General features: G+C 42.9%; 1 protein-coding gene across 1 annotated transcript; it reads left to right on the forward strand.

Moving 5' to 3' along the window:
- Nucleotides 1-2654: 2654 nt before the first annotated feature.
- Nucleotides 2655-14118, forward strand: LOC122944492 (interferon-induced very large GTPase 1-like). The gene is given in 3 exon segments (XM_044302834.1): nucleotides 2655-3076; nucleotides 5087-5394; nucleotides 8949-14118. Coding segments are annotated over 2 exon segments (4944 nt in total). The 5' UTR covers nucleotides 2655-3076; nucleotides 5087-5099; the 3' UTR covers nucleotides 13598-14118.
- Nucleotides 14119-14882: the final 764 nt, after the last annotated feature.

The following is a 14882-nucleotide window of genomic DNA, read 5'->3' on the forward strand; positions in this document are numbered from 1 at the left end:
CCATTTTATAAATCACCTAGAGATAGACAGCCAATTGAATAATCACCTAAATACAGGCAGCCATTTTATAAATCACCTAGAGATAGGCAGCCATTTTATAAATCACCTAGAGACAGGCAGCCATTTTAATAATCACCTAGAGACAGGCAGCCATTTTAATAATCACCTAGAGACAGGCACGTGTAGACGCACAGTGATTGACTTACTCTAATAACCACACTAAGAAATCATGATTCCACCACTGCAATACCATAGTGCCAGAGACATGTGCCACTGTGCAGCACAATATATATTTGCCCAAAAGCTGTCCCTCTATGGTGGCCATCAATAGATGTCATTTTCTGTCCTCCTCGAGTTGTCTCTGATTAAAATTTGGAGAAGTACACCTAGGAGGTGAGATGGGGGATTGGGCGGCCTCCTGTGCATCAGCCCACTGAGAATTTTCCCTGTAAGGTCTATGGCCACTCTGCCCCTGGACCCAGCAGATGTATGTCATGTAACACTGCTGCCTACTGAATGCCAGGGATTGTGTGATGTGAAGAGACTGATGCTTCAAGGCCATGGATGCATTACATAGGACTGATACACGGGCTATACTATTCTATTGCATATAGGGGTTAACCACCTGATATAAGCAATAAATGGAATATTTCATATTATATAAACAAAAATAAATAAAAAAAAGGACTCCATTCCGCCTAGCAGTATTCCCGGTGACATTACTGGCACTGATGGGCCGGCTTTAGAGCTGCCCTAACCGTTTTAAAGACTAGGGCAACGCTAAAGCCCGCCCATTACTGCCGGTGACGTCACTGGGCTCACTGCTGGACAGAAGCCTCCGCCTAGCAGTCCCTATGGAGAGCCTGGTACGACACCGCATCTTCTAAAAAGGCCTTTGACCTGCGCGATTCAGGGGGGCTGCCTGGGGGAAAATGGGTATGTCCGGGTTTGGCTCTGACCTTTTATATGGCACATGCATTTTATATAGTTTTCTTGTGACTTAAAGGGGTTGTCCAAGACTTTAATATTGATGGCCTGTCCTCGGGATAGGTCATCAATATGTGATTAGTGAGGGTCCGATTCCTGGTAACCCTGGCGATCAGCTGTTAAAGAGGCCACGGCTCTCCGCTGACCACCACAGCCTCTTGCTTAGCCAGTGATGTCACCTTCACCGGTCACATGGCCTAGACAAAGCTCACTGCCATTCAAGTGGCTTGAGGTGCAATACCAAACACAGCCACTATACAATGTAGGACGCCCTGCCTGCTATGCTGTGAGGGGGCCTCTTCAAACAGCTTATCTGTGGGGGTGTCAGGTGTCGGACCCCCACCAATCAGATATTTATGACCTATCCTGAGGTGTTTGATAAAGGCTGTGAAGCGGCCGAAACGTCACAACTTTTTTGCACGTTAAGTTCACTTGGCTGTGCCCATTAAAGGGTTTTTTTACCGGACATGCTGCCTCCATTGCTTTTTTTCGGATTCAATATGAGGGAGCCCTAAGGAATCTTGGACTCCAGGTGGGCTGTTGCATTTCGGTTGACCGCAAGATCTGGTGAGTGCGATTCCAATACTTTATTTTTTACTACTATCCTGAGGAGAGGTCATCAGTATTCTCCTCCCAGAAAACACCTTTAACAGCACATGTGCCAGATCTTACACCTGAAACCTGTCCTGTGCAGATTTAGTCTTTTGCACAAGGACCTCCAGGGGATGCACCAAAATTATTAAAGAGGTTCTCCCACAAAAAAATATTCTACAGTTTTGAAACCAGCACCTGCATCTGAATACTTTTGTAATTGTACGTAATTAAAAATTTTGCATACCCACTGAGTTATTCAATAAAGTGCATCTGTATAGCGCCACCTGCTGTTTGTATTCCTTATTTCTTTGACCTGCTCACTGTGATGGCCGCACATGCTCAGTTTCATCTTTCAGCTGCCTCCTGAGCTGTGATAGGGAGAGCAGGGACACGCCCCCTTACTGCAGTAGAAAGGACACGCCCCCTGAGCTGTCAGCTTGATATAAATCTATGGGGAGCTCTCTGGATCCATGGGAGGTGCAGGGCTTAGAAAGAGGTTGTCATGTTATATATGATGTCTGGTTTTCATTTTTTACATTAGTCATGGGATAACGCCTTTAAGAAGCCCGTACCTCACAATGGTCGCCAATGGTGCTTCTTATTGAGACTGCAGTCATGATACACCCCCCCCCCGCCACGCTGTCATCTATCGACTATATACTCGTGTTCAATTAAGGAGACAGACATGACCCGTCCCTTTAAAGTTCCTCATCTGTTCTCCATTATGTGAACTTATAATAAACCTACAGATATGGGGAGAGACGTCCAGATATGAGAGACGTCCTCCGTATCGCTAGTTCTTCTCCCAGGAAGGATCAAGGCAGCGTCTACATAGAAATCACCCCGAAGACATTGCTCGCTATAACCAGGGTGGGGTGGGGGTCACCGCAGGGGAAATACACAGACTTGGAGGAACAGTAAATGAACCCTGAGTATCTTAGTTTATGTCTCCAGACCTTCAAGTCACCACAGCTGTGGGAGGCAGGGTGGCAGGACAAACATGTAGCCGCACCTTAGGAATACCGCCACACACCCTCTAATGTCCATAATGTAATGTGAAAGTGAAAGAAGAATCTGGACGTCAGACAGAAGACTTCTCCTGAAAGGCAGGACAGAGGAGCAGCAGAGGCCGAGTGGAAGTTCTACACAATGAGGGACAGAGCGGAGTGAGGAGACATCTCATGTCTCTGGGGTCTAAGGCAAGTGCCACGTGTAATCTTTACAACTCCCTAGTGATTGCAGTTAGGGATCGGTATATAGCTCAGGGTAGTGACAGGTTAGGCTTCCGACGGCCACCTAGAGAGTTAGAGGCCCGGATGCACTGGTAGATTAGTTGTCAGGTCAAGGACTCAGTGTTAGGGTAGTCAGGCCTGGAAGAAATCCTTTCATCATCGTCATCGTCATCTCCTGATCGGCTGTCTGTCATCTCCTGGAAGAATCCTGGATCTACAGTCATCCACAGGGGCCCCTGGACCATCTCTTCTGTTGTCTGCAGGTATCGTGCACAGGACTCTTTCTATGTTTTTATATCTTGCAGGATTCCTGGTTGTTGTAGTACTGCTGTGCTCTCAGTGCACTGCAGGTATGTACTATTATCAGTCTGACCCTTATATCCTTATGTGGTGTCTATATGTCTTCTTCAGACTGTGAGATTAGTAGAGTAATCCTCGCTAAGGCTACTAACCACACTCCACAGGTAAGTCCCAGGAAGAGATCCTCCCTGTGGTACAGAGGCTCTGACCTGGGTGGGGGCCCTGATATACGTCACCTCTGTCCCCACTCTTCCATTCATTATACACACAGGTCAGCGCCAGAGTCTGCTGTGGGGGGGGGGGGGGTATTACTCCTACCCCCCCCCCCCCCAACTAGGGCTACACAAGATTCACGGAGGGTCTATAAATCCAGATGTAGAAGAGACAAATGTGTGACAGAACTGTGTAATGTGTGAGTCATAATATCATAAATGTCACCTGCAGTCCTATGTAACACCACAGATAACACAGTAATAACTCTCTGAGCACAGATAATGTAGTAGATGTCACCTGCAGTCCTATGTAACACCACCGATAACACAGTGATAACTCTCTGAGTACAGATAATGTAGTAGATGTCACCTGCAGTCCTATGTAACACCACAGATAGCACAGTGATAACTCTCTGAGTACAGATAATGTAGTAGATGTCACCTGCAGTCCTATGTAACACCACCGATAACACAGTGATAACTCTCTGAGTACAGATAATGTGGTAGATGTCACCTGCAGTCCTATGTAACAGCACAGATAGCACAGTGATAACTCTCGGAGTATACATAATGTAGCAGATGTTACCTGCAGTCCTATGTAACACCACAGATAACACAGTGATAACTTTGAGTACAGATAATGTATTGCATGTCACCTGCAGTCCTATGTAACACCACAGATAACACAGTGATAACTCTCTGAGTACAGATAATGTAGTAGATGTCACCTGCAGTCCTATGTAACACAACAGATAACACAGTGATAACTCTCTGAGTACAGATAATGTATTAGATGTCACCTGCAGTCCTATGTAACACAATAAATAACAGTGATAACTCTCTGAGTACAGATAATGTAGTAGATGTCGCCTGCAGTCCTATGTAACTCCACAGATAACACAGTGATAACTCTGAGTACAGATAATGTAGTAGATGTCACCTGCAGTCCTATGTAACACCACAGATAATGCAGTGATAACTGAATACAGATAATGTAGTAGATGTCACCTGCAGTCCTATGTAACAGCACAGATAACACAGTAATAACTCTCGGAGTATACATAATGCAGCAGATGTTACCTGCAGTCCTATGTAACACCACAGATAACACAGTGATAACCACGGTTTCGCGCTTTCTGCTGCGGTTGGATATGCTGAGTGGTCATGTTACCCATATGAGCCAATCACAGTGCCGCTTTCATTTCATATTTAGCTCTGGAAATATGAAAGCTGTGCTGTGATTGGTTGCTATGGGTGGTAAGGCTGGGTCCCCTGGCAACAGGTGTAATGGTTCTCCTCATAGTGAGATTCTCCAAGCATTTAGTAATTTTTGGATGCTTTTTGTTCCGCCATGCGAGATATGTATAAAGTCTGTCAGTGATAGCGGTTTTCTGCTCTCCTTCTAAGTGGTTGGATAATTCTCCATCTTTTCGGGGTAATTATCAGGATATTCTGGTTTATACGTTATTTATAAAGTTTGGAGTCAGTCTTGTAGTATTCCTCCTGTAGTGAGCGCTCGGCTCACTTACCTCAGTGCACCCCATCTCTCCTTAATACTCTGCTGGAGGTAGTGCACAAAGATTGTTGAACCCCAGCCCCTTGGGTAATCCATGCCCCACAACCTCTCATCAGACAATGATGGATCCGATCAACAGGAAATGAAGGTGTTCCTTAAAGATACTGTATCAGCCATAACGTCTGAGGCTTATCGTCATCATTGCCAAACGTTTCCAAAGAACTAATATTTATATTTGCTTCCAGACTAAAGTCCATCATGGCGTCTCTCAGGAAAGCATGGAGGACCATTTACCACCTTAAACACACATTCACAGAAGTATTTGAAGAGAACGTGGAGGGCTTTGTGGACGAGGTGGACTCTCTTCAGCTCATAACGTACATGGAGTACACAGATCTGTATAAAGCTGTCAACCCGAGAGAGAAAGCGTTCTTTGTGATAGACCTGATTCTTCAGAAGGGAGAAGAGGCCTGCCAGAGGTTCCTCGATCATCTGGAGAACATGATCCAGAGGTTTCCAGGATTGTGTAGCCTTAAAAAATTCTTGTACAACAGTGAGTATTTCACAATGAATTCTGTTCTACCGTTGCAGCATGTGATGTCATCATTGAGGTTATAAAGACAGAAAGTGCAAAGGTGACATCAGCTGGAGGTGACCATTATATAAAACCAAGTCACTGCCTGTGCCAAGAGGCTGCAGCTGCCCCCGACTGTCCTTCCATTTCTATGCATGGCCCTGATAGTCATTATATAGTTCATCCTATTGTGCTTGCTCACTGGTTTTGATGGACTGGTGTGTCTACCCTCATGCCCCAGTGGTGAGCTTATGATGACCGTATCCTGGCAGCAGGACCCAACCCCACTTTAATCAGTGGACCATCCATGTATTACAATAAATCTGCCAGGTCCACCAGGGTAGCATGCTATGAGTAGCTCAGGCATTTACATCTACATGCACTGGTGGGCAGGGGTATAGCTAGAACTGACTGGGCTCCACAGCAAATTTTTGTATGCCCCCCTCCACTTCATGGATACACTCATGCACGCACTCACCACATACATGGACTTACTCATGCTGCAGTCACCACATACATGGACGCACTCACCACATACATGGACGCACTCACCACATACATGGACTTACTCATGCTGCAGTCACCACATACATGGACACACTCATGCACACACTCACCACAGACATGCACGCACTTACCACATACTGTACATGGATGCACTCATGCTGCAGTCACCACATACATGCACGCACTTACCACATACATGGACACACTCATGCACACACACTCACCACATACATGGATGCACTCATGCTGCACTCACCACATACATGGACGCACTTATGCATGCAGTCACAACATACATGGATGCACTCACCATAAACATGGACACACTCATGCACACACTCACCACAGACATGGACTCATGCACACACTCACCACAGATATGCACACACTCACCACATACATGGACGCACTTATGCATGCAGTCACAACATACATGGATGCACTCACCATAAACATGGACACACTCATGCACACACTCACCACAGACATGGACTCATGCACACACTCACCACAGATATGCACACACTCACCACATACATGGACGCACTTATGCATGCAGTCACAACATACATGGATGCACTCACCATAAACATGGACACACTCATGCACACACTCACCACAGACATGGACTCATGCACACACTCACCACAGATATGCACACACTCACCACATACATGGACGCACTTATGCATGCAGTCACAACATACATGGATGCACTCACCATAAACATGGACACACTCATGCACACACTCACCACAGACATGGACTCATGCACACACTCACCACAGACATGCACACACTCACCACATACATGGATGCACTCATGCTGCACTCACCACATACATGGATGCACTCATGCTGCACTCACCACATACATGGACTCACTCATGCATGCAGTCACCACATACATGGACGCACTCATGCACGTAGGTACCAAATACATGGACACACTCATGCACGCAGTCACCACATACATGAACTTACTCCCACATACATGGACGCACTCATGCACGCAGTCACCACATACATGACCTCACTCCCACATACATGGATGCACTCATGCACGCACTCACCAGCAGGGTCTGAAATGCTGTAGCTGATCACCTTGCTGACTAAAATGTTGTAACTCTTGAATCCACTAATCTGGGATGCGTAGGGTGCCTTAACTTGTTTCCCCTTTGCAGAAGCCAAGTCTTTATGCTGGTTACCTTGCTGACTCTTTCTCTCTCGCTGTAGCCTTGCAAATCCTTCAAAATCTTCCCTCTCTCTGTGTGATGGTAGCAGAGGACACACGGGGATCTGTTCTGGAGGCATTTAAGCTGAATGCCTGAGAAGGGGAGCACATACTGTCTGCTCCCGGCCTCCTCCGGGCCCTTCCTCACACTTCCTACTCTTGGAATACATGTTGTAGGGTCCATCTAGTTGTCCCTCCTTCATCCTTTCAGAAGTCACCACAATATCTCCTCTCCCTTCACAGCAGGTTTACATCTTCTTCCCCATGCAAGAGGATGTCCTTTATTAAAGGAGTTGTCCTACTGTATATTTTCAGCAGTTTTCAAACCAGCACCTGTATCTTTTATATTTACATATAATTAAAAATGTAGTGTAAACACTGAGTCATTCAATGACGTGTATCTGTATAGCGCCACCTGCTGTTTGTTCTTTCTCTCTGTCCACCAGGCACTCCACTGCCGCAGGCTCTGCACACAGTTCTGTTTCCTTGCTCTACTCTCTACCTGCCAAGCACACACCATAATCACACCTCTTCTCGGCTCTCCTCCACATCCTTCCTCACGGCCGCTCTTCTGTGGGCACCAGTAACCCCCGTCTTGTGTCATCTTGTATAGGCTGAGGACCCAGTAGTGGGACGGTTAGTAATTAAAGGGAATGTATCCTCAAAAAATGACCTATTGTTTAAATCACGTTTTTATGTTTAACATATTTTTAAAGAATTTTGGGGGATGTTATATTAAATTTTCCATGTCAATATATATATTTAAACAAAAACCATACATTCCTGCAGTTTTCCCACTGGTCACTAAGCCTAATAATTGGCGCCACTTCTTGGTCTGTACAGATATCTTTACTGCAGTTATATGGAAGGGCCCTTTACACGGGCCAAGAATTGAACAGATCATTGCTAACGAGTGTTCATAGTAATGCTCGTTAGCGATGATCTGGCGGTGTAAATGCACTGCTGATTACCAGATGAACGAGCAAAACGCTAGTTCATCGGGTAATTGGATTGTTAGTGCACAAAAAAATCCTTGTTTCCTGGTGGCAGATTGTGCTGTGTAAACATGATCTTCTGCCAGGAGACGAGTCAGTATGGGGAAGAGCGATGACATTAGCGATCGCTCCTCCACATACTCTGGTGTAAATGCAGTGGTCTCCTCCACTACCGATCAGCAGAACGCTTCCTTCCCGACAATCTTCTTGTACATCGTCCCATGTAAAGGGAACTTAAGCCTGCCTGTAATGATGAGGAGATATCACCTCTGTGTACAGATAAGACAGAATCCACCATTCACAATAGGTGACCGTCAAAGCTTATCTACTCAATCTCCCTACACAATGACCTCTGCACAGGTCACTGAGCCTAGAAAACTCTCCCATAGAAGTCAATGAGGTCCCCTCTTGACCATTGCGTCTACGGACCATGGAGCTGTTATAAAGCAATTTTCTAATGCTTTCTAAATGCTGTTAAGAACAGCTCATGCAAAATGGCCGCCCCCAAAATCATGTTTCAAGATGGCCGCCACCATAATCATGTTCAGGAAATAAAAAATTTACAACCAGAAAATAAAAACTGGTTAGAAAAAAGGAGATGTATTATTATCTGATTTTAACTGGTGCCACATTTTCTTTAAACAATATACTATGTCCACTTTGTCGAAATGAGAATTTGTAACTTTCTATTGATTTACATGAAACTCTGTTTGACGTCAAACAAATTTTCCCACAGTCTACAATTGATGCTCCTCATAAAGTAAACTAAACAATAATTGAAGTCTCCTTTTTTTCAGAAAGAAGACATATCTTGTTTGAAATGATGAGCTATCATGAAACCTCAAAACTCACAGTAGGAAATGTCCTAGATATTGGATCAGATCATTTAAATTTACCCGACCCTCTGACACTCGAAGATATCCCCATGACTTTCCTAAATAAGATTATGATGCTAAATAGTACAGCAAGGAGCACACAAGTTATGCAAAAGGACTTTGACGATCTGCAAGAGCCTTATACTGACTGTGAATTTCAGGATTTAGATGCTCTCCACCCTTCGGATGTCCTCTGTCTTCTCCTGCATTGTTCTGACCGCTTTCTCCAACAAGAAATTATAACCAAGATGTCAATGTGCCAATTTGCTGTTCCTCTGCTGCTTCCTGACATTGCTGGTCCATTATGCACCTTTATGTTATGGGCAATGAGAGACATTGTGAAGAAGTGGAGACCACAAGCCTTAGCAGACTCTAAAGGGTTCGAAGAAGATAGATTGGTGAACATATCAATGCCTGTCTTCTCTTTTGTCAGACTAGGGAAACAAAAGATGTCAAAGTCTAAGATACTAAATGATGTTCTCAAAATGGCGGATCAACAGAACACTTTTTTTGTCCACAGGGAGATGGAATGTGGAAATATAGATCGAGAAATTTCAGAAGGGTTAGTAGAGACAGCCTGGTATTTTCCCATTGGCAGTAAGAATTCAGACATCTTCCCGAAACCAATTGCAGTGAACAATCTGCGTGGAGACCTTCAGACCCACTGGCCACAGTTCAGTTTTCTAGCACAGATATCGATAGCGGTATTTATATTTATTGAAAGTCTTGACGAAGAACATTTCAAACTGTTATCCAGATGCAATAGCAATGACACAAAGTACTACTTTATTATGGATGCTGCAAAGCCAGGAGAGTGGGACTGTCAAAAATTCTTAAAAATGCTATTTCCAGTTCTCAAAATTGACAGTAAAAATATAATTATAAAAGGTGCTGCTGTTAACAATGCACGACTTGTCAGCAAGATAAAATATGTCATGACAAATTGCTTAGAAAATTCCCCCCCTATAGAAAATCTGGAGAGTATCTCAGAAACAGCTTGTGATTTTGGGTTCAAAGTGGATGAGAGTTTTGAGGAATGTACAACGGCTAAACAGCTAGCTATGGAAATCACCAGTGGAATCAAAGAGGTTGTGGAATATAAGAAACAAACACTGAAGTTACAGGGAGATCCCTGGAAAAGATTAACTGTGCTAGAAAAAGAACAGTGCAGAATGAAGAAGCAAGGACTGGAAGATCTAAACAATTATAAGTCTCGCTTGAGCAAGGAGCATCATGAGCACGAACTTCCAGAAGGCATGATGAAATTCATATGTGCAGTAACTAAGATGTCGCGGAGAGGTAGAAGGTATTTTATAAAGTGGATGAAATATAAACTTGATCCAATTGCTAGAAAAAACCTATCTGACTTACGACATCAATACGAAGACCTTTGTATGAGCTTATCATCTATGAATCATGAGGAGTTAAAGCAGTTAGATCAGAAACTATGTGATAGCACCTTGGGAACTGATCACTTCGTGAGGGAGTTGGGTCAACTTTATGCTGCTGAATTTTTTATGCTGAAGAATGAGAGAATACATCAGGGAAAATTCAGTTATCTCCCAGGAATAGCTGCAGAACTTTTTCTAGATGGTTTCCCATTGGAGCTGATTGATGGAGATGCCTCCAACATTCCCTTAGAGTGGATAACTGAGGTTCTGACTGAGCTGGATAAGAAGACTGGAGGACAATGTAGGATGAGAGTGATAACTGTGCTGGGGGTGCAGAGTACAGGGAAGTCCACCCTTCTGAACACCATGTTTGGTCTACAGTTCCCTGTGGCCAGTGGGCGATGCACACGAGGAGCCTTTATGACCCTTATTAAAGTGAAGGAGAACATCCAGGGAGAACTTGGTTGTGAATTTATTCTAGTGATTGACACCGAAGGGTTGAAAGCTCCAGAATTGGTTTCACTTGACGACAGTTATGAACATGATAATGAGTTGGCCACATTAGTGATTGGGTTGAGTGACATCACCATAGTCAACATGTCCATGGAAAATACAGCAGAAATGAAAGATATTTTACAGATAGTGGTCCATGCATTTCTACGGATGAAAGATGTAGGAAGAAAACCCAACTGTCAGTTTGTCCATCAGAATGTGAGCGATGTGTAGGCCCATGACAAGAACATGAGAGACAGAAAACGATTCTTGGAACAACTCAATGATATCACACAGTTAGCAGCAAAAATGGAGAAAAAAGGTAAAGTCAACTTTAGTGACATAATGATGTATGATCTGAAAGAACACAACTGGTATATTCCTGGCTTGTGGCAGGGTATCCCACCCATGGCCACAGTAAGCTCTGGCTACAGTGAGATGGTTAACAATCTAAAGATGTATTTGCTTAGACATATCAAGGAACATAAATTGGGCAGCAATGCACGACATGTATGGGAATTCCTTGACTGGATAAAAACTTTGTGGAGTGCTGTTAAACATGAAAACTTCATCTTCAGTTTCAGAAACAGCATTGTGGCTGATGCTTATAACAAATTGTGCATAAAGTACTCTCAGTGGGATTGGAATTTTCGTAAAGAAGTCCATGATTGGATCATTAAAGCTGAAACGACTGTTAAAAATATTCCACTTGATAAAAGGAATGATGACATATGTACTACTTTTAAAACTGATCTAGAGAACATTGTGCAGAAAGGTGAATGCACTATGCAAGACATGCTGCAAAGCTACTACGAACGCAAATCAGAAAATGTGCACCTGATTGAAGGCTACAGAGAAAATTTCCGTTTAGATGTGACATGTCTTAGCCGAGACCTAAAGCATTATGCATCCAACAAGCTTGAAGATGCCCTAAGAATCCAGAAAGGGAAATATGAAATACAAAATATCCAAGGAACGTACCAGAAAAAACTGGAAGAAAAAGTCACAAGTCTTCTAGAGAAATGCAGAAAGGAAAAGAGTCCTCTGACAGATGAAAATCTTAAGGTTGAATTTGAAGTAATGTGGAACGCGTCTTCCTCAGAGTTGTCAAGGTATCGGATGACAAAACGAAACATCAACCAAGAAATGCTTCAGCAGCTGAAGCAGGATATGGGTACTAAAGGAGGCTTCATAAACCAAAAGCTACTTAGTATCAAAGCTTTGGTAGACTATAAAGGATATTACTTTGAAATGAATGAAAAATATTTCGAAGTCTGCAATGTGGACCATAACTCAACAATGAAACATGAATGCTACCACGATTTGCAAGATCTTGCAATCTCATTGATGCAAAAGTGCAGCGATTTTGTAGAAGAGAAGACAAGCAAAAAAGAAGACTATGATGAAACGTACACCTGGGAATTGCTAAATATCATTAATGGGTCACTGACCGACGCCCATATTTCAAAGCTTCACACAACATCTTATTTTGAGCTGGACATAAAGCTGAAGATCATAGGGAATTCAGTAGAAATCTTTCAAAGGATGCATGATCAATTCATTGAAGAGAACGACCCATTTCTGTGCCTTGAAAAATTAAAACCTCACTATTTTCTCATCTTTACAAATATCTTCCAACAAAAAGATGAATCTCAACATCGAGCCAAAGAATTCTGTGACCTTGGTTTAAAGCCTGCACTAAATGCATACATCTACCAACACCTTGGCAAAGACATAGTTAACCATTTCCTAAATGGTGACAATGCCAGAGTATATGGTAGTCGAAGTGTCTTCCAGCATTCTGTGCTTAAGAAGTTACTTCAGGAAAAGGATTTTAGCAAGTATGTTAAATACATCAATTCTTATGAACAGTTTGTTAAAACATGGGCATATGAAGACTTGAAAGTCAAGTACGAGGGTTCCAAAGACCTAGAAGATTTACATCTCAACATTCTGTGTTCTATCATCAAGAAAACCGAACTTGCTCTTCACGAGTCAAGGACCCTTCAGAGTAAAAACATTGCTAGTTTTTTAAAAACTATCTGCCAATTTTTAGAGAAGGACTTGGTGATTCCACAAAATGTAACCCGAATGATTGTTTTTCACAACAAGGCTGATATTGGCCAGTTCTCCAGTGACATTGAAGTATTTCTTGAAGAAACAAAGGAACATATTAGAGAAGAGTTTAATTCTTTAAGTTTTGATTCAGTCCTCTCAGGGGTTGTGCTCAAACCTCAAAATGAATTGTTCAAGAAAGTTTTTGGATGTGGTAAAAAATGCCCATTTTGCAAAGTCCCCTGTGAGGCAGGAGGAAGTGAACATAAGGAGCACTTTGCATCCTTCCACCGTCCCAAAGGGTTGGCAAAATGTTCATGGCAAAAAGGCGGGGGCCTAATAACCTCCACATGCTCGTTAGATGTAAACTCGGAAAGGTTGTTCTGCAATACAGATACAGATGGTATAAATCACCCGTACAAGGAGTACCGAACAATCTATCCAGACTGGGACATTCAGCCCGATGTTAATGACTCCTGTCACTACTGGAAGTATGTGTTCAGAGAGTTTAATAGGAAGTTTGCAGATGCGTATACAGCAGAAGTGGCTCAGTTTTCAGAAGATTGGAAGCACGTCACAGAGGAAGATGCTATGAGAAGCCTACAGCAGCAATTTAATGTTAACGAAGAATAAAAAGAAAGCAAGAAAAAAATCACTTTTGCACAATTTTGATTGTGTCAATCACCGCAGGATTCTCTCTATGGGACAAACAGTTATGTGACAGTTACAGGAATTAATCTTCAACTTTGTCCCTCCACAGGAAAACATGGAGGTATGATGTTATAGTGATCCACAAATGATCCAGCAATGTTGCATGACCAGAATTGACTGTGGCGCTCTATCCTTTATCTACATACAATGGAAAACTATGTATAATCTACATATAATGACAACCTATATATAATGATACAAAAGCTGAATTCAAAATTCTACTAGTTTTCTGTTCACACTGTGGGAGCTCAGACTGTGATTCAATCAGATCTCCGCTGGGAAGTCACGTGATTGACAGAGGGGTGGACCACTGCACAAATCCAAATCCAAAACAGTGGAATTTTTGCTTTTTTAATTTTACCTTATTACGCATTGTCATCTGATCATAGTTATCACTTACATTGTCATTGTAACCTTCAAATTTTCTTAAATAAATATTTGCATAGGCCAAACTTCTTTATTTTTTAAATTGAATTTTTTTTATTGAAGGTCTAACTTTTTTCACAAAAAGATAAAGAGCATCTCAACCCCCCTGCCACCCCTTTAAAACATGCATGTAGGCAAATCTTCTTTATAATAGGACTACTACTACCACCATGATCATCATTAGTTATCGATTCTCTGCACTTGAGGTCTGATTTCTGTGCCGTGTCTGTGGTCTATCATCCCCATACAGTGAAAAGGGAAATGCTGGGATCAAAATCTGGTCAGAAACGTGGTCCATAATTAGGACCATATCAAAAGATCTTCATGTAAAAATGTATTCTGTAGACACAGCAGTGGCTTTCTCTCTCTTTACTGGTGCTGGTCTGGAAATTTCTATTTCAAAATGCCAGGTTCTCCTTAATTATCATGATTCATTAGGTTTCTTATCTGTAAACTGAATCAGCCGACAGCTATTCCCAAGCTTGGCTCAACCTCGCCTACAGTACCTGCTTTTTTGAATGAGCAAGAGGAATGGGTCACCTCCAGACTCTTCTGAGCCTCCTCCAGACTTCCCCCTGTTCTTTCCTCTCTGGACAGCTCTGTGCTCCTCCTTATTCCTTTGTATCTTCCAGACTTCTCTCTGTCCCTTCCTTACCCATCTGTCCCCTCAAGACACCCCTTTCCACTTTTAGTCACTTCTGTCTCCTCTAGACTCCTCTGTCCCCTCCATTTCTAATTGTTCCCTCCTGACTATTCTGTCTTCTCCAGACTCTTCTGTCTC

Source organism: Bufo gargarizans, chromosome 8 (assembly GCF_014858855.1).
Source record: "Bufo gargarizans isolate SCDJY-AF-19 chromosome 8, ASM1485885v1, whole genome shotgun sequence".
Taxonomy (NCBI): Eukaryota; Metazoa; Chordata; class Amphibia; order Anura; family Bufonidae; genus Bufo; species Bufo gargarizans.